Raw genomic sequence first — 22194 nt, 5'->3', positions numbered from 1 at the left:
CATCCGACCTGACATATCCGTCGAGCATGTCGGGTCGGAACCCACACACTGTCCAATATGTTCGACAAGACGTCGGATCCCGACATGTCCGTCCAACATGTTGGATAGTGTATGGGGGGCTTTAGACACAACTGTTGATTAATAGCCCATACAGCTAATGGCAACTAAGGGACCCACAGTTTATCGTGGAATCCGAACCACATTTTTGCCTTGGTGTATACGAATTGGTCTAATTAGGCTATCAGGATAGTACTGCGGATAGTCGTAGTACTCACTAGTGCCACGTAGTACGTTTTCTGTGCTAGTGCCGACGTTATCCACACCAGGGAGTATCGCATCCACAGTGCATGCCTATAAATATCCACAATTAGTTTTATATTTGCACATATTTTAATTTCTTTAAGCGTGGGGCGGCGCCGGCCTGTCTACGACGTAGGGGTGTGAGGGTGTGGGTGGGGGAGGGAGAGGAAATGACGCAGCTATCGACCCCCTGACGTCACACGACCGTCATCTACACCTATTGACGTCATCAATCATTCATTACCCACGCAGTAATGGGATATTACCTCCTACATACAGGAAGCTTGGATAGGGAAATACGGAAAATGGCGAATATTTTATGTCAACTGAATTTAATAAGTAAATAAACTAGGCCTATATCTTCAGTTTTTTTGCGACGGTGGTATTTTTAGAACAAGACTAGCTGTAACCCGCGGGCTTTGCCCCGTTTAACTTCTTAATTTTCAAGATGATCTCGTTTGCATGGCTCAATCACGTCCTGGTTGAAGTTCGTTCGCTACGCTCACTCACCTTTAGGTTGGAGCTCGTTCGCTGCGCTCACTTTCCTTCAGGTTAGCTCGTTCGCTACGCTCACTTGCCTTCAGGTTAGCTCGTTCGCTACGCTCACTCGCCTCCAGGTTGAAGTTCGTTCGCTACGCTCACTCACCTTTTGGTTGCAAATTAGCTGTTGTCATAAATGTAAAAAAAATAATAGTGCTAGTGCTGCACCCTGTTGGTAATCCTTGTAACTTTAATGCTATTGAACATCACAGAACAGAACCAACTTGTTTAATTGAAACAGCTGTTAAGATTCAATAATTTCATTTCTCATAAGGTTAACATGGGATGGGAAACTCCAGAGCCACTGGGGCGGGGCCCGAAAGGATTTTTGAAATAAGAATATGCCTATATGTTAATCGGGAATGTGAGCTATCATCATGCCAAATTTCAGCCCAATCCGACCAGTATTTTTCGCGTTTACTTTTCCCATACATACAGCAACCACCTCTTTTTAAAACGTTTTTTTTATAATAGTACTAGCTGTACCTGCGGGCTTTGCCCCGTTTAACTTCATATGTGAGCTCGTTCGCAAGGCTCAATCACGTCCTGGTTGAAGTTCGTTCGCTACGCTCACTCACCTTTAAGTTGGAGCTCGTTCGCTGCGCTCACTTGCCTTCAGGTTAGCTCGTTCGCTACGCTAACTCACCTCCGGGTTGAAGTTCGTTCACTTTGCTCACTCACCTTTTGGTTTAAAATTAGCTGTTGTCAAATATTAAAAAAATAATAGTGCTGCACTCTGTTGGTAATCCTTGTAACTTTAATGCTATTGAACATCATAGAACAGAACCAACTTGTTTAATTGAAACACTGTTAAGATTCATTTATTCCATTTAAATATGAGTACTCATTAGGTTAACATGGGAAACTCCAGAGCCACTGCGGCGGAGCCCGAGAGTCCGATCAGAATAAAAACCACTTAGTTTACCTATTTAATGCCTAAAGAAGCAGTGTACCAAATTTCAGCCTCCTAGGTAAATGGGAAGTGGGAGAATTAGTGATGAGTGAGTGAGTCAGTCAGTCAGTCAGTCAGTGAGGGCTTTGCCTTTTATATATATAGATAGATTAGTGACTTATGGATGTGTGGTTCGTGTTGGCCATTAAAGGTTTTCTGCAACTGAAGTGTTTTTAGAAATTATTGCATTTTAATTTTTAGTTCTTTTTAGAGAACTGTGTTCTTATTACTATAGAATACCCTCTGGGGAACATAAAACCAGACTATATCCCGACATTTCTCAGATATGATATTTTATTTCCACGCTGCGGAGCAGCATGGATCCTCTAGTAACTTCAAAAAGTAATTTGATTGGGAATCAAATCGGTAACATTTTTATATTAATGTGCAACTGAAGAAATTTAGAAAGCTGATTCTTTGAGTACACGGCCAGGTAATATAGAATCAAACATCTACATGTTCTTGGGACACATTTTGTATATTTTACGTTGCAAATATAGTTAATACTTATACGTTTCTGTAACGGTTGAACAGCGTTTCAAAATTGCGAAACTTTTGTCACTGTACATAACACATGGCAATAAGAGCGATTAAATAAATTAAGCTGACGCAAACAGTTGCCATCAGTTCACCGTCTCACCTAGAGACCACAACATGGAACTGCTGCATCTCTTGTGCTTCTCGTCTCTGCTGTACCCCGCAGCATCCTTCATCCACGGCTTGGGTGAGTTAATACCAAGTCTTATAAGTTTGCAACCTTACATGCCTAACAACAACTTAAAGAGAATGTCTGAGAAGGTTGAAGATTTGACGGAAGAAATTGCCAAAATAATAACACCAGGTCAAGACATCGGAATAAATTATGACGTTCCACATGGCAAAGACAATAACTTAGAACAAAAGTTGGAGTGTTTAATGTATGACATCAAATTACAGCACATAAAGACAGACCATGATAACAGAAACAAAAGGAGCATTATTACAATGAGATACACTGTCCAGGCGAAGGTTCAGTGTACGTGTATTCAACTCTATGACCGAAAAGAATTGAGGAGAGACCCGGACTATCTACAATTTAGTGAACCTTTACCGGAACTTTACTTAACCTTCCACTCGAAAAAATTTGTTGGAAAATGTTCGTTGATGTTACAGAAATTAGAACTCAGCACACTACAGAGTGACTCCATAGAGAAAATCAACGGTGGCAAAACATGGCAAGGACAGGATTGGCTGAATCAAGTATCTCAGGGCCAAGCACGAAAACAGTGGCTGGAAATATTGGAGCACATCATGATAGATCGTGCGAAGAACTTTGTCAGCACGAAAACAACTGATTGGTTTTGTGTTAAATTTTGATGAACAGAAGTTTAGTGGTTCTTTTAACCCAAAGATTATCACCGTTTGCGTTTACTGTTTCGATGAAGGTTTAGGCTTTATTTATCGGGGGTTTTATTTATAAGTGGTAATTTTACTTTCAAATCCAAATAATTTACAGCTAGGACTTATGTCTTGTATTCAGTTAAAATATTAATTCAAAACGGCAGTTTGTGTATTAAATTTATTTTTTAATATGAAGACGAATTCAAAATTCACATACTTTGTAAAACACAATATAAGATAGTTATAATGCAAACCTATTTTTTATCTTCATACTCCGTTTCAAAACACGGATAAAGTCAATCAATCAATTAATAGTTCAAGAAAACGTTGTTTTATAACTTAATTTCTAAAAGTTTAAAGAGTACATCACATTGGCTCGCGTTCAGGTCCTTCATACAATGAAATGAAATGAATGAAATGAGTTAGGTAGTCCTTCATACTCTGTTACAATGTGTTGAGTTAAGGGATAAACTCAACCCAAATCTGTACCATTCTAGTCGCCAACCACAGTCATGTGCTTTAGATTTGTTTGTGGCTCTGTTAACAATGTAAAGCTGTTAGCATTTACCCTTCCTTCTATATCAAACGTTTAGGGTAACCATAAAGATAAAGAAAAAAGTAGGTTAAAGTGGGTTGAGCACGACATGGTTGACGGATTTAAAAATGAAATTTGGAACTATGACTAAAATCAATGTCAATTCATATTTCACTAATTTGAAAAACTTACTTTTATCTCTGAACCAATGACCATGATCTTTTTAAAATATATACGTGTTGTAGTTTTGGTTGCCTTTTTTATTTTTATTTCAGATTTATTTTTTCTGTTTTACCGCCATCGGGTTTACAAAGTTTGTTGCAGTGGTCCATAGATTATCGATATTTTGTTGTATAGCAAAATCTAACTCTTCGACAACAAATTGAATCTAGGTTCAAAATTGGCATCTCGTGTGATCGAACCAGACTCTTTTTAGTAGGAATTAAAATAAATAAACTATTTATCCCAAAATTAGGGGTTTTTCGTGAATGATTTTGAGACACGTATGTGAGTATGTGAATTATAATGCTACTCTGAGTTTTATACTGTAATACTGTAGAGTAAACACAGTTCAGATATCCTGCCAGGAGGTTATTAAGATTTAGCAGATCGTTTATATATTTCAAATAATATTCTTCTTTACTGATGATGAAATGAAATGAAAAATGTCTTTATTTAAAAGGCGAAGTTAGGACTAGCAAGTCCTCTCTACCACTTAACCTCTAAAACATAAATAAAATATCCACTTTATAAATAAAATTAAATAATCTAAGGTACCATATTATAAACTTGTTGAAATTAAATTTAAACCCAAAAAGTCCATTCACACAAGCCGCCAACAACCCAGATCATCAGATGATATCAGATATCAGATGATATTAGAATCTGATTGTATTGGCAATATTTATATGATGGTTTGTATTTCTTTTTATCTTATTGGGTTTGTATTGTTTATCTAGCTAGATTGTATTGTGTTAACTAATTGGGCTTATGATGTTTTATTCGATTTTGTTTAATCTTTTATTCGTGTATGTTGCTTGTATCTCATTTAATTTAAACTTTCACATCTCACCGAACTTTTACTATATATTCTTGATATAAATAATTGCATACACTGTAATAAATAAAACATGTATACATTTGTGCTTGCTTTATCTCGTCCTTCACCGCTTATTAGTGTTATATTTGTTTTCATCGTTTCCTGAAGCCAAATCATCATGAATATCCTAAAACTAACATGTAGAGTTGTACACAAATGATGTGCTGCTAGAATAAAAATCGGGGCTGTGAAAAGGTGTATCAAATCTCTTAAACGGCCACTCGACCTTGATAAGTAGACATGTGTGACCGGAGGCAGGAAAAGCGGCTTCGTCTTTCCTGGACAATTTTAGAAACATGATTCTTATTCTATTGTGGTTTTATGGTAAAGGTTTGTATATGAAGGGTCCGAACTAGTGCATCACAAGACTTGTGTAAGAAATAATTAAGGTGGAATATCTTTGAAGATGAACCTATTTGGCTGTAGTGCGATCATGTGTTCATATGTGTCAAATTTTGAGGTTAAATCAAAACAAACAAACTGGCATATTGTCAAATTAGGCATAGGGGCCGTGTTGTATTACTTACGAAAGAATGCCCATTTAAGATAAAATGAATTAATTTAGTATATTTCATTGTCTAATTTATTAGAAAATATGCAGTATTTAGGCTACTGCATTTTATAAGCCAAACTCGAATCTTGCTTCCTTGGCCTATCGTATAATGTTATCCTGTTTGTACGTGGTGAACTTATCTGATTGCATTCATGAATTATCTGCAATACAATTAGCTGTTAATTATAATTTAAATGGGTCAAAACGTTAGTCTTTAAAGGTTTATCTCGTCATCTCAAGAGTATAATTCTGGTACCTAACATGAAACCTAAAAGGTGTTTAGGTATATATATATATATATATAATATATAAAATAAAAAACATATATTTAGTTGTTAAGAGATTTCAAAACTAAAACACAGAAAACATACCACGGTTATAGTAGTATGTTTTCTGTGACTAAACGTAAAACCCATCATTAATGTATATCCCAAAACAGTTATTTTATGTGTATCCCAGTCACAACAAAAACATTATTCTATTAATATAATGATCGAAATTAATCATGCAAGAAGATTCAATAGCCTATTTTAATATTTACTCATATAATTAACTATTTTCAAAGCAACTATCGCTTATAATTTGGAGACAATGATAAAATAATAACTCATTCGTTGGTTGATTTGGAATTAGGAATCACGCCTCTATTTCATAGTAAATATTCTCTAAACTACCAAGTACTTTTATAAAAGTAGGCTTGAGTAAGTTTAAAGTATTTTTAACTATTGTCAATTACAAGTATGCCAGTTTGTTTTGATTTAACCTCAAAATTTGACACATATTAACACATGATCGCACTACAGCCAAATAGGTTCATCTTCAAAGATATTCCACCACACCATAACTGCTTCCAGCTAAAAAAATTCAACTGTATATTACAGATTTTAAGCATTTCCAGCCTTTGAAAATTACTACAGTGGTTGTAATGTTCTTCTGACTTTATACATTTTACAAGGATTCTTACGAAATAACACTCAAATATAGTTTACCGTTTGACTAGATTATAAAATACCCCCGCCGCAGCAAACCTGCCGACTAAGCGAATTTCCATTTGTCTTAATTGATTTTCAATTAAATATATTTTAATAACATTAGGTTTAACGAGTACCTAGGTTTGCTGCTACAAGGAAACTAATAAAGTGTGTTTTTTTTGTAAAATATTGATAGCTTAGTACAAAATAAATAAATTTGATCAAAATACAAAATATATCCATAAACAAGCAAACTACAACATTTGACAATATTCTCCATAAGAATAACATGGGAATTTTAACTTTACAATTTTTTAAATTTTCTCCGTTACTATTAACCGAACAAAAATACTTTTAGTATTTGTTTTTTTAAGCTCTTTAAAAAGGTCTAAAGAGTAATTGGGAAAATTTGTGTTTTGAGGGTCAAAAGTGAGAAAAACCAATTTTTACCCCATAAAACCCCCCGTAAAGCCCCGTTCCCATGGTCCGATCATGCTGGTTCGCGAACTCATTCAAGTTTATCCCGCTTTACACCTTTAAACCAAATTTCATCAAAATCGGACAAAAATTACTCAAGTTTTCGCGTTCACGGACGTATATATATATATATGTCTATATATATATACATATATAAAAATTTGAACGAATGGTGTTTTTGGCCTCTGGGGACATCAAAATGAAAAAGTAAATCGGTCCCGGGTCTAGGTCTTACCGTGCCACCTACGGTAATAGCTACTTCCCTATAGGGAAATTCGCTAAAAAAACTGAACATATTTCAAACTATACTGAATAACAAATAATAAGGCAAGGATAACATATGTTGACAATGCAATGGTGAAACATTTACAGCAAAATACTTCGCAAGTAACGGACGTCAATAAAACAGCTGATTTCCATACAAATAAATCTTGTTGTTTGTAACAACAGAGAACCCGTAAAATCCAATCGTTTGCTAGCAATCAACTGGGCGTTGGTAAATTGGATTAGCGTTTTTCACTATTTTTATTTTATACGTGATCCAATTTAACTACTCATCAGTTGGAGATTTGTACAGTCAATTAATTCGTTTAAGGCGTTTCTTAATTATACATTTGTGTGTATATTAAACATTTGGAATCTAGAATCAAGGTTTCTTATTTTATTTAAGACAATTTAACATAATATCTACTTATTGTCTGTTTCTGAAATGGCTCAAATAAACCAATTTGAAGATATCATCTTCTATTTTTCCATGGGACTCACTTAAATGGTACGGTTAGGAAAACGAAAACAGATTCATAAAACAAAATTTATTTTTTTGAGTTTATTTCTACTTAGTTTATCGAGCTCAGTGCAGGTTTGCTTCAAAAACGATAAGGTTTCGACCATCAACTTACATATTATACAGTAGTAAACTTATAGTAATGCGGATTAAGGTTACAACAAAAAATTGTTTTTTTTTATCCAATGAATGTTGAACCGATAAAACGTCTATTGCTAACAGTTTATTTGACTTACTAGCTAACCCCTGCAAACTATAGTATGCAGTGTGCATGGTTGAACATACACGGTGTTGCGTCGTAGTTTATAAAGGCGCTAACTATTTAAGTAAATACAATAAATAAATCAATTATTTTTCCTTCGTTGTACATTTATTTCTGATAGTATAGCCTATGTTTATTTTTAATACTAAATTGTATTGGGTCAAACAATTATACCATGTATTAATGAATGGAACTAAACAATACGGCTCCTACATAGAACAATGTTTGCTAGGCCTATTTTGGGTGGTGAATATAATTTTCTCCAATTATTATTGATGAGAGAAAAAACATAAGTAAGAATTAAATAGAATAGAAATCATACAAAAAATGTTAATTAGAAAATTTGTCATTAAAATCTAAACTATTTATATATTGTCAAATTTGGCATTTTTCCTTTATAGTGAAAATCAAAATGTGGTATCAATTCAGTCATATAGCCTAATACTGTAAATGTACAAACCAAGCAAGAACAAATCCCCTCAAACTCACTAACATTAAAGTATTTCAGCTTTATTTAATAATTTGGAAACAATCGAAACATATTTTGAGATGTGAGAAAAAAATGTTCACTTAACGTCCTCTTCTTTCTTTGACGTCAGCACTTCCATTTTCGCGGTTTTGACGCAGGTGATGAACTTCTTCACGTCCCCGTCGCATACCAGAGGCTCCTTGGAGTTTTCCTTGTAACAGGCTGATACAGCACTCAGGTTATCTTTGCAGGGGTTTTCCTTCTCTTCGGCCGTCGAAGATGTCAGCGTGGCTTGCACATCCTTGAACCCTTGGTCTCTTTCTAACTGAATCACCTTTTTTATGTTATCCTGAAGCTCTCGTGCATCGTCTACTCTCTTCTTCCAGTAGGTTTTATTCTTCGCCAGCTCATCCTCTTTCGTGCTCTCACCGTCCAACAGGTAAACTTTTGCGTCGGGGTTTTTCATGCAGTATTTCCTCGGATCCTCTTCAGATTTCTTCTGCTGCTCCATGGTGACTTGGTGCTCCAGCCGGGTTATAACGTCTTCTTGTATGTAAACTGGAGGGTTTTCCTCGACTGCGTTTTTACTTTGCGTTTCTCCCATTTTATTAAAATTTTGTTTACATCGTGTTATGTTTTGTGGATTTGTTTATTTACTTGATGTACTTAAGGGTAAACTGTTTAAAATAAAGTCAGCTGATTGAAAACCAGATTTAAGGAAGATTTCTGAAAATGTGCATACTAATAGAAATACTAGCAAACTTTTTTCTTCGGAAAATAGCTGCTTAAACGAATTTACATAATTATTCATAGTTACAATTGATTTAAATTTTGAACGTAAAGTTCTTGGACACGTTTTTGAGGCCTGTTACGATGCGCGTTTTGTGTTGGTAACGTTCAAGGGCGGAGAAATTGATAAAATATTTTCATTACTTACGGGTTGATTTTACATTTTACGCTTCATATTTAGGCTAAAACATCAGATAACAATCATTAGCTTGCGAATAAGTATATGCTCTAAAGTGTAATTAATAACACGAAATGAAAAATAAAAACGCCCTCAATAAACCACTGATGAGGTTCTGGTTTTGTTTGTGACGAACCGGGTCGGAAACATACTTCAAACCTCAGCAGTATCATAAAGAAAATAAAGCGTTGAAGGATATATGCTTAACACGCTACAGTATCCATTAAGTATCTTCAATATATGTATCTTTTAAACTATATTATTGTTGTGTCAATTTGTGTGTGTTTGTCTCATCTTCGCTATGGGCTGCTGTGATGTCGCATTTGTACCTCTCCTGAGAATGCTTTTTACGTTTTGAGAATGAATATTACGATTAAAGTTTCGAATGCAACGATAATTTAATATACTGCCCACGTGGTTCAATCTGCATTTCCACGAGAAAACCACGTGGTCGTCATGCTGATTATTGAGTTAGAAGGTAGGATACGGACGTAATGGTTGTGGAATGGGGGAGAGGGGTAAAACGAGGGGGATGAAGGTCGCAGCTTCCCCTGTACCATCGATCCATTCCCCCTCCTACAATGGATCGGGGTGGGGCGGGGGCAGACATTCTAACATTATGGTTATGTACCCGTCATTAGAACTAACTACACTTAAACCTAATGCCCTTCTAAGAACGAAAGTAATCTTAAAATATAATTTAAAATGTTACATCACTTAATTAAGACAAAGACGCAATTTTGTGTATATATTTTAAGCTGAATGCAGGGTAAGAGTAAAGTAGTGTGAGACATTAACCTGGGTAACCTTTTAAATAACCAAGATAGGATTTTTTTAACATTATTTTCAAAGTATAATCACAAGTCAGCCATGTTAGTTTCACAATGTCAAATACCTGCAAACATTTCTCAGGACTCGTGTTCAGGTGATTCACGTTCACCTCTCAAGCTATCTTTATCTGATTGAGCAGGTGATATAGTTTTGTAATACATCTATGTTCACGAAAAACAACGATAGGTTAACGCAAGGTTTAAATCTTCAGATACATTTGGAACCATACAACGATCTGAGGAGTGGCAAGTTTACATCCAGACACAGTGCTCTCAATTACAAAATTGCAAGGAATTTTCTCATCCGGCTACACATTCGTTCTTCGTTCCCTTCTCATTTCTAAAACATAAAATCTTCTAACATTGTAGATGTTTTATAGACAATCCTTGTTATGCCATTATTCTTCTGCTTTCGTCGTCACAGAAGAAAAAAGAAGATATTCTATTATCAAAATACTTCAGGGTAATAAAACTTTAAACAGCTCTAGACGTTGCATGATTACAAAATAAAAAAGTATTTTTTTTTTTTTTTTTTAATATCATGTAATTTTGTTCCTTGTCCTTAGGATAGTTGTAAGAGAAACGATTATTACTCATTTGTTGAATAATTTGTGAGCGATTAAGCAATAACTCGGACACTCTCTCCAAACACTGTTTCGCTTGCATGTTTCAAAAGGCAAATAAATCGAACGAATCAATCTGTTGTAAGTGGAGCTAGTCTAAGGTCGTGCAGTTCTGGCGATAATTACTGCCACAGACTCCAGGACGTGCCCCGGCCTGAGTACCGCTATAAAATCACCAAATGCACTTAACAATTGATAATTTCGTGGCCACAAGATCATTCAGAGCTCAACTAAGAAATTTTTACTTCTTAAAAAGGAAGTAAGTCTTTTCGGCGAGGAAAAATCTCTACTGTATGTACGAAAATTCCTGTATTTAAAATATTTTAATGAAGGTTTTGAACTCACTTATACAGCAGACAGCCAACATCCTCACGCTCTCGTCCGGTGGGTTGCATTCTGGGAAGAAAGGCTTGAGGATGTAGACGCTGAAGGTGAGGGCTACGATGGCTAGCGAGCACGGACGGACGATCATGCACTCAATCCAGAGTCTCATGAACGCCATGAAGGGTCCGAACGTCTCCATGATGTAGGCGTAGTCCGCACCACTCTTGGAGATCATGCAGCCCAGCTCAGCGTAGCAGTAGGCCCCAACCTGTACAATAAATGTGTGATAGGTCTATTGTATGATGATCATGCACTCAATTCAGAGTCTCATGCACTCAATTCAGAGTCTCATGCATTCAATTCAGAGTCTCATGCATTCAATTCAGAGTCTCATGAGCGCCATGAAGGACCCGAATGTCTCCATGATGTAGGCGTAGTCCGCACCACTCTTGGAGATCATGCAGCCCAGCTCAGCGTAGCAGTAGGCCCCAACCTGTACAATAAATGTGTGATAGGTCTATTGTATGATGATCATGCACTCAATTCAGAGTCTCATGCACTCAATTCAGAGTCTCATGCATTCAATTCAGAGTCTCATGAGCGCCATGAAGGACCCGAATGTCTCCATGATGTAGGCGTAGTCCGCACCACTCTTGGAGATCATGCAGCCCAGCTCAGCGTAGCAGTAGGCCCCTAGGCCCCAACCTGTACAATAAATGTGTGATAGGTCTATTGTATAATGATTGTGCACTCTATTCAGAGGCTCATGAAGAAGCAGCTAAAGTTGGATAGTTCTACAAACTTTTTAGAAACAAATGGTGACGTGTCAAAACATGTTTTCTATATAGGTCACTACTGTTCTTAATAATGACATCCACAAGACATTTTCTTTTGAAATAATAAGGTATCGAATCTCAGCATTCAATTGCTGCTGAGGACTTACACTGTTTTTGTTTGGGGTTTACAAAACTGATCGTTAATCATTTAACATCAATATTCCTGACAGTTTCATACACATACTAAGGTGGTCTACTTGTACTGTTTCGATTTTTCGGCGTTTTTTAAGGTCTTCATAAGAGGATTACTGCAATAGTTAGTTCTTATACAGATATGAGATGGCACCAACTGGCTCAGTGGCGAAACTATAATAGTTGCTCTAAGCAATTAGAGGTTACCATAAAGCTGGTATTCTACAATTTCAACATGTTCTGAGTTGTCAAAAGCTGCAACTGCATTGTTAAAGATCAGTATTTAAATTTAATTTTCTCTGATCTCTGGTTTTGGCTGCAAAAGTAAAATTTCACTGAACTAAAACTGACTTTCACAATCCTTTAAATACAAACTAATTACCTTAATACAAACTCCTATAAAGACGTTTACCTATCACAAATAAAATTTTTTGGTTTTCAAACTTCACAAAATGTTATAAGCGGGTATGCTAATGGAAGACTTAAAAACAAAAGGGGCGTTTTGAGTGCATGAAGCATACAAATAGTGTAATTCTGTTATGTCGTTAGCAGATTCATAAGCCCAAGCTGGGATAAAGATTTCACAATGTTAAATCTTCCGAAATGTTCGTACTATCAGAAGACCCTTCCCCAAGGAGAAGGAAGGCGAAATGGTGGACATTAGAAAGTCAGTTACACGCAGGTCAATTATCCGAAATTTCGATTATCCGAAACCTGTAATTTAACGACGTTACTGAACCAGACAAAAATAGGAGAGCGTTGATACCGATGTTCCATTGGGAAACACAAGAAAAAATTAACATTTTAAAACTGTACAAGGTTAAAACTTGAATTGGAACAAAAATGATTTCTCGTCATGACGAACATTTTAAGTATGTGGTTTATGCGAGTGTGACTTGTAGTTTTCTAAAAAGTTCATGGGTACTTTGGGCTTTATATGTAGACTAGCTGAGTACCCGTCCTTCGTACGGGGTTGGTATACATTATTGTCGTTAAATACTCATGCTTTGCATTTGCAATGAGAGAGGATACGTTTTGAGAAAATAGCCTTTTAATGCTATTGAATATCATAGAAACAAATTGAATAGGCCTAGTTGAAACAGCTGGCAAAATTATTTAATTCCTTTTCAATATGAATACTCATAATACAAACATGGGAAACTCTAGAGCCGCTGGGGCGGAGCCCGAAAGGATTTTTGAGGTAAGAATATGTCTATATGTTAATCGGGAATGTGAGCTATCATCATACCAAATTTCAACACAATCCGACCAGCAGTTAATGCGTGATTGAACAACAACAAACAAACAAACACTCAAATTTTCACATTTATAATATTAGTATGATAACAATTCATTGCTATTTTTCAATTAAGCAATTGAAGCATAAATTGTGTGATTTGGAAATACAACTGTATTTTATTAGCAACGTTATACTGTATATGCACACACATATATAATATATACAACTACTGAGATAAATTTGCGACCTTTAAGTTGTCAGAAAAATATACGCCCCAATGGAAACACTAAAGCTCTTTTGATCTAATCGTAATAATAATCTCAGATCACCTTTAGCACAGATTCACAATTGAAAAATTGAAACTTCATAACCAGCTACATTCATAACCATTTATCAAGCTACATTTTATTATATCGTTCGGGTTGAATTTACAGATCGAGTTATACCACGAATACTAGAAAAAAACCGGTGAGTTATACAATGCGTCAAATCAAATAACGCGAAAAGATTTGACACACTCCTTTGACAAGAGGTTAGCCGACTGATCGACGTGTAGGTTTAAAGCTAAGTAATGGCTTGCTGATCGATACATCAAGGTCGAGAGCAAAGAAAATCTAGGACTCGTTCCTCAATCTTCATCGATCAGATCAGAGTCAGTTAACAAGCACGTGGCGTGGGGTGATTGGAATCCTTGTTAACCTCAAAATTGAGAATGTTCTAATGATCTGGTTGAAGTCCTACTAATATTATAAATGAGAAAGTTTGGATGTATGGATGTATGTTTGTGACAAGTAAACGCGAAAAATACTGCGGATCGGGCTGAAATTTGGTGTGATGATAGTTCACATTCCCGATTAACATATAGACGCATTCTTATCTCAAAAGTCCTTTCGGGCTCCGCCCCAGTGGCTCTGGGGTTTCCCATGTTAACCTTATGAGTAATCATATTTAAAAGGAATAAAAGAATTTTGTCAGCTGTTTCAACTACACAAGTTGGTTAGACCATAGATAAAACATACTCTTAGACTATGATATTAAATAGCATTAAAAAGTTACAAGGTTTACCAACAGGGTGCAGTACTATTAACTTTTTTTGCATTTTGTGTCCTCTTTTCCCGTTGCAAAGCACGGGTACAACAGCTAGTAGTTTATAAGGTAATGTTATATACTAGCATTGACTAAATTATATAGGGTAGTCAATGATACTAGTACATCGTTACTCAATATTCATAGAACAGATCAGAGTGAGTTACAAACACGAGGCGTGATCAGGTCTGGTTGTCAGTCGGTTTGAATCCTTGTTAACCTCAAAATTGAGAATGTTCTAATGATATGGTTGAAGTAGTTTATAAGGTAATGTTATATACTAGCATTGACTATATTATATAGTCAATGATACTAGTACATCGTTACTCAATATTCATAGAACAGATCAGAGTGAGTTACAAACACGAGGCGTGAGGTCTGGTTGTCAGTCGGTTTGAATCCTTGTTAACCTCAAAATTGAGAATGTTCTAATGATCTGGTTGAAGTAGTTTGTAAGGTAAAGTTATATACTAGCATTGACTATATTATATAGTCAATGATACTTGTACATCGTTACTCAATATTCATCGATCAGATCAGAGTGAGTTGCAAATACGTGGCGTGGCGTGAGATCTGGTTGTCAGTTGATTTGTATCCTTGTTAACCTCAAAATTGAGAATGTTCTAATGATCTGGTTGACGTAGTTTATAAGGTAATGTTTTAATACTAGTAGGCCTACATCGTTCCTTCCAATCTTCATCGATCAGATCAGAGTGAGTTGCAAATACGTGGCGTGGCGTGAGATCTGGTTGTCAGTTGATTTGTATCCTTGTTAACCTCAAAATTGAGAATGTTCTAATGATCTGGTTGACGTATTTTATAAGGTAATGTTTTAATACTAGTAGGCCTACATCGTTCCTTCCAATCTTCATCGATCAGATCAGAGTGAGTTGCAAATACGTGGCGTGGCGTGAGATCTGGTAGTCAGTTGATTTGTATCCTTGTTAACCTCAAAATTGAGAATGTTCTAATGATCTGGTGGACGTAGTTTATAAGGTAATGTTTTAATACTAGTAGGCCTACATCGTTCCTTCCAATCTTCATTGATCAGATCAGAGTGAGTTTCAAACACGTCGCGTGAGGTCTGGTTGTCGGGTGATTTGTATCCTCGTTAACCTCAAAATTGAGAATTTTCAAAGGATATGGTCGAAGTAGTTTATAAGGTAATGTTATATACTAGTTCGTCATTAATCAATATGCATCTATCTATCAGATCAGAGTGAATTGCAAACACGCGTGTGGTCTGTTTAACTGGTCGAAGTAGTTTATAAGGTAATGCTAGACTATAACCATAGTCCACCTCTAATACAGGTGTATTAGAGGTGGCTGTGCTATAACCCTTACTCGTCCTTTGAATGAAGTGACAATGCAGAAAAAAACGTGTGGTTGTCTAGCTATTACAAAAACATTTTTATAGATAGTTTTTCTTAGTTAATTAAATAAGTAATTTAACAACAAGTTCTTCGAGAGCAAGTAAATAAAATGCAAATTTATAACTCCTCCCGAGGTTTCCAAAGAATTTTGTGGCACGTTGAAAGAAATCTTCAAAAAGGGGTATCTATTATCATGGTAGTATACAGTAAACTTTACTGCAAATATATACTGTGTATTTTAATTATTGATTATATTGTGCTTAGTCGAGGTTTTAAATGACTGAAATAACAAGAAACAAACTGTAAACAAAACCCGACCTCTACAGTGCACCGGACGGAACTAACAATAAAATTGGCTTTAGTTGTTCCAAGGATGACAAAAGGTATGTTTATGTTTTGTCATAGATTTGTTGCTTAGTCTATTGTTTGATCTATCCCAGAGGTTGCAGGTTCTTATCGTTGCCGTTACTACTGTACCTACAATTGTCTTGCCAATATGACTTATCCGTAATGGTTAAAATCACAGCGCAGCACAGATAGCCGTGGTGTCGGACGGACGAGTTTCAAATCTTAAGAAAACTAAAAAAATTTCATAATCTTTAAATTTGTATTGTTCTTTTAAACTGCATGACTCCAAGATCTGTTGACAAATCTACTAAAATCTTCTAAGGGCGTACTACTGTATGTTTATGTTTTCTATTCTCAGATGTTTCAGGTTCAAGAAGACTGCTTGCATATCTTATCATTGCAGTTATTGTACCATTATCTTGCCAATATGACTCATCCGTAATGGAACCTCACTGTATTAAAATCACAGCACCGATCAGATGTCCATGGTGTCGGGCGAGGTTCAAATCTTAAGAAAACTAAAAAAATTGTCAAAATCATTGAATTTGTATTGTTTTTTCAAACTGCATGACTCCAAGATCTGTTGTCAAACCCTATTGATCCAACGTCACCTGTAGCGTGCCAAGACAATGCGAGAGTTGAGGTCTGGTTTCGCAATGCTGGTACAAAAGACCGACCCTCACTGAGGATATCGGTTTCATCATGCTGGAGGCTGTTGGCTGTGATAATGAAGGGGTACAGCCGGTTTTCGATCGTTCGCACAGCGTTATCCGGCAAGACAGGTCGTTAGGACCAAATTGAGGCTTTGCGTTTGCATATAGCTACAGTGTTTCGTGTGGTAGGAAGTTGTCGGAATGGTCATGTTACAAGGGTACTAAATAGCGTTGAGTTCGATTTTTTAAAAGTTTTTTTATGAAGTAGGTTTTTACGATTTTAAAATAGGGCGTAGGGTGAATGGTAATGGAAGATAGGCAACGGAGAAGGTCATGCAAAATATTAAAGTTGGTGTATATAAAGATCGTACTGTGTTCCTTTTAAGGGGATATCCCCTGCCAATATAGTTCTCATAGGAGATATCTTTTACGTGTTGTATAAATTGAAGCTTCAGCTTATCGTGATAGGCCTACTAAAACTGCTTAAAATCATGCCAAACATCCACTGACGATTGACTGGATTGAACCCAGGCTTCTGAACTTTATGCTTTAACCATAAAACCACTTGACCACTATAGGGTTGTGCACGAGAAAACTGATGTTTGAATCAATAAAAAATAGTTGACAATAAAACCGTGGCGAATCGCGTTCATTAGAGAATCCCACCACGAAGGCAAAACTCAAAACTACTACTTTGTTATCACACAACACCAACAACATCGGTATGATATTCTTTAATGTTTAAGTTAAGGAATCCAGTCTTTCCGTTTCATTTTTTCAGCCCTCAATTCAAATAGTAACTGTCCCTAGGTTTGGAATTAGGTTCAGTAGTCCTTTGCTTAGAGCACGATGTATGTCAACTCTCCATTTTATATTTTCGTACCCTTTGGCATATGATTTGGTTCGTGACGATAGAGGCACAAGAATAAAAACTTAAAAAGCTGTATGTTAGATATAATAGTTAATCAAATTTCACTTGTCTCCTAATAGTTCTACTTTTTAGAATGGGGGATGTTAACGGTGTTCAAGTCAGTTTCCAGTAGCCTGCATTATCTTTGAGAGAAGTTACGTTCCACTATTATGTTGTAGAGGTCATGATTTAACGACACATTCTCTGTGTCACGCAAACAGAGCCACACATCACGCGATAGACCGTGAAAGCACCAGATATCTGACACGCGACACACTGAATAACTTTTATGTTATCTATATTTAGGTGCGAAGCAAACCCTGTTAAATTAGGGCCTACTGTCCTGTATAAAAGGTTTGCCACAACAGCTGTGCCTGACTCAATTAGGCCATCAACTCTATATAGACCACACAAATAAAGATAGGAGATTGTATAGTTCTTGGTCATGGTGGAAGGACTTCCTCCATGGTTCTTGGTTCTACCATTGACTATTAGACAAAGGTTCTACTTATTTATTTTTATTTATTTCGACGTGCATCTCCATTTTAACATGTTGCACTGCGATAATCTACAAGAACTCAGGATGGCTAATTAACATACAAGAAATAACACTAACAGGTAAGGAGAGTGTTGTTCTGTTGAGGAAAAAGTTGAAGACGTTTGTTGTAGGTAACATTCGTTAGACAAGTGAAGGTAGAGGCCAGTCGCGTTCTTGTCATACACAATGATATAAAAGGTTGAAAAGTTTATGACTGGGGCTTGAAAAGTTCTTGTGCTACCTGAAAAATTCTATGGGTCACAATGGATGGATTTTCTGAGGTTAGTGGCTGGTAATATGCCGTTAAACTTCACAAAACATTTATATTTTTTCCACAAGGCTTCAAATCACATATAGTTGACCTTACCTAAACGAACAACTACTTGACTAAACTCACATTTCCACTGCGTTACTCCTTAGCGTTATGATTGACAAATGAACCCCAGTAATGGGATTTGAAACAACACACTACTAACAAGCGAAAGTTTCACAAAGATTTGCCACCTAATTGACTTGCAATCTTTTACTCACCATGGAGAAGAGTCCAGAGATGGTCCACACTATGAGAGACACATTTACAGAGCCTGTGTACTTGAGTACTCCAGTGGGGCTGACGAAGATACCGGAGCCGATGATGCTACCGACGATCACAGTAATACCGTTGGTCAAGGTCATCTTGGCCTTGAGGCAGACTCCATCGTCTTCCGCGGCCCCAGAGGCTACCCCTTGCAAGGGAACTTCCTCGGGGGTCTTCAGCTTCTCGGCCGAGGTGCTTCTGGAGTGCACCATCTTGTCAACACGCGCACGCACCGGTCACCGACTCATCCGCACCTCCTGGAACCAAACAAAATATATTAGAGGTAAAACGAAGGTATTTTTACCAAAATCTATTCACAAAACTCAGATGGTTTTAGGCGAAGAAATCCAACCCCTCCACTTTCTTCTACATTCAAAAAAATTCTTCAGCTGAGGTTTTCCAAAACGTCAGCTGCAAAATTAATATTGAGAAAAAGGCAGTTGAGGACCCCCACTCAAACCACCTAAATTTTGTGAATGGCCAAACGGACCTCAAGCACTGTCAACTACGTAGTAAACATTGCGTAGTTTTTAGTACTAACACCATAAGGGAGTATGATTTATCTATGCTAATACTTTCTTCTTCTTCGCGATGTTTCAGTCCAATGATCTGAAACCCTACTGGACTGAGGCTGTTTTAGAACTTTGTCCTCTTCAACCAACTATATTAACTACTTCAAGCTGTGAAGATAAAACCGTGTATTCAAAGGTTCGTAGGCAGGAACAAAACTCGTTCAAAATTTCAACTTTAAATCAAAGATGTTATAGTTATGCTCCTTGATAAATATTGAGCAGAGAGGCACAGAGAAGTAAGCCACCCAACATTTTGTAGGTATTCATGCTACAAGATACTGGCTAGATATGGGTTGCGGTAACCAGTAGACCGACCCAGTAGGGTTGACTATTTCCATGAGCTTATTCCGACAGCAATACTTTGATTTGCTGTATATTTCGTCAGGAACACTTCTGCAGCAACTTCTACATAGTTTGAGAGTGTTAGGGAAAATAGTGGCAAGGGTGTTTAAAAATAATACAAAATTAATATTCCTCTACTTTCATGAAGTCTGCTATTACTACGTAAACAATATACGTCTAAGATAGCAATGTCAGTGTGGTTTGATCTAGTCACGTACGGGAAAGACGATCGTGCCACATCCGCTACCGCTACAGCTTCACCAACACCGTCAGGTACAAAGAGCCTGTTGTAACGAACTCTGTTATCGTGTGTTATGAATGGCTATGAGTAGGAGTCTAATGGCTCTTAGCACTATTGTTCAATAATTGTGTTCTCATTCAACGCTTCAGCAAGATTTATTCAATTATGGTTTTTAGGATTTTTAGGACAGGGAGTGTTCCAAACAAAAGGTTCTCCTTGCTCGAACACTTATGTTCTTTGTTTTCTAAATCGATGGGCCTACATTTTAAGGCGGATTCCGAAGAATCGGGTCACGACGTTATTACATAGCTACGAAGTGTTGGGCGTTAGTGGGATTTGAGCATGGACCTCCAAGCCCTCGCTATAAGCAAAGCCAATGTAAAATTTTAAAGGTGCTGTATCCCTTAGAGCACGATTGATGAACAAAAATAACTACATCCTGCTACTGACTGAGGTTAAATGGTTCTTTGTTAGTTCTAAAAGGCTCCTTAAGTAGGTTTTTGTTTCATTATTTTTGCAAAAAAAATCGCACCAAAACTTGAAATGTGCCTCATATCTAATCATCTAATAAATTTCTGTGGCTCTCAGGTAACAGTGTAAGGTTATGATGTGAAAAACGTCAAAAACAGTTGTTGAACTATTGCGTTTGTTGTAAGGACTCCTCAGGTTATTTTTCAAAGATAACATTCACAATATTCAACTAAATCAAAATATTTTTCTATTAAAGCTTAGTTTGTCGAAAGAATTTGGATGTGTTGTGAAAGAACGTAATAAAAACGACTTCTCCTTAGAATAATTAAATATGACTTTGTTGTGACAATGAGATACGAAGCATTCCGTGGATTAGCTTCCATAGATGGTCAGGCATTGATGACTGGTTACAATGAGTGAATGAAAGTTTTTCAGTGTCTGCGTCTCAGACGTGATCGCCATGCTGCATACAAGACATTCACAGACGATCGTGTCTAGACAGTCCTTGTGTTTTTAGACAAAACCTTCCTCTCATTGGTTGATTTGCAACAATTAACATTCTGCGTTGACTGAAGGTAGGAGTATTTTTTCCAAAAGAAGCGTACAAGACAGTTCTAGCTGAACTGTTGAAAGTTGCAATAAAGATCAAGATTTACAAGTAAAAGAATGTAAAAGTTCATACACTATGCATTATTATAGTTACTGATAAGATTAAGACGGGGGCGCAATAGGATGCATTTCAACCCAAGTTTGAATTAATAATGAGTGTAGTAAGAAGTGAGATGCCGTGTGTAGCTTTGTTACTATCGAAGAACAGATTTTTCTTTGGCTGGGACCATAATTCAAATTTTAATGATCAAGGACAGCTAGAGTCCAGTTTCGAAAATTCAACAGAGATTTTTTAAAAAATCAAACCGGCAACCTTCTGTTGAAAAGAAGAGTACTGTAAAACTACTCTGCTACCTAACTGTGTATAGCTTGTGCCAAATTGAAACATTGCAAGTAGATGTTTTCTATCGTACTTAAAAAAAATGCAATAGGGTGTAACACACGATTCTATCATTTTCTATGTAATGGTAAATATTATTAGACCGACAGCAGTTCTGCGATTAGCATAAGTTCTGGCGTCCACCACTTGGAGCGCAGTGTAGTTAATGCGCACGTGCTACGTAACTACACGGCACTCCTAGCGGTGGACGCAAGAACGTATACTAACCGCAGCACTGCTTTCGGTTTGCATTTAATTCTATTTGTCTATGTTATATCCAACGCTCGGAAATAAAAGCTGTACAAGTAGTGTGTATTTGTGCAACTTGTATTGTCAACTTGTCATCTTTGCAGGTGCACTAGGCGTCTGCAAGTCGCAGTAGGTTCTGTTGACTGTTTACGTAGGTGTAAGAGTAAGTATAACACTTGCAGCAAAAACTGTGTGCTACATTGAGTAGCTTACAAACAATGCCTGTACAGCATTCCAGGATTGACTGTATATACTGATAGTTTGATTATGATTATCCTCATATCTTGCCTACTTGAATTTTGATAAAGGGTGAAACTGATAAGAGGTTCCGGTATTCAAGTAAATAATACATCTTTACCACTACAGTATCTTATTAAAAAGAAATCTCAGACCAGCACATGATTACCAGGATTAAAGTTAGATTACCTTTTAAGAGCTTTGATGTCTAAGTTCAGATGGAATAAAATAAACCAAATACAAAATAATTTGCAGAGAATGACCAAATTTAAAATGGGCTAGGCATTACAACATTTATTAATAAATCACCCTACATTTTATTTTATGATTAAGTT

General features: G+C 36.5%; 1 protein-coding gene across 2 annotated transcripts in view; it reads right to left on the bottom strand.

Moving 5' to 3' along the window:
* The window catches only part of LOC128989355 (Y+L amino acid transporter 2-like), a 79656-nt gene that overhangs the window by 44273 nt on the left and 13189 nt on the right, over window positions 1-22194 (bottom strand). For both annotated transcript variants that reach the window (XM_054411245.1, XM_054411251.1), the window contains exons 2-3: window positions 18714-19016; window positions 11088-11334 (exon numbers count right to left, since the gene is read on the bottom strand). In XM_054411245.1, coding sequence (XP_054267220.1) covers window positions 11088-11334; window positions 18714-18971 — 505 coding nt within the window. In that variant the 5' untranslated portion in view covers window positions 18972-19016. The remainder of the gene's footprint in view (window positions 1-11087; window positions 11335-18713; window positions 19017-22194) is intronic.

The sequence above is a fragment of the Macrosteles quadrilineatus genome, unplaced genomic scaffold (genome assembly GCF_028750875.1).
Source record: "Macrosteles quadrilineatus isolate MER2022 unplaced genomic scaffold, UCM_ALF_1.0 Scaffold_1__1_contigs__length_201487025, whole genome shotgun sequence".
NCBI lineage: Eukaryota > Metazoa > Arthropoda > Insecta > Hemiptera > Cicadellidae > Macrosteles > Macrosteles quadrilineatus.
The sequence above is the reverse complement of the archived record's forward strand: the minus strand, read 5'-3'. Positions and strand labels throughout refer to the sequence as shown.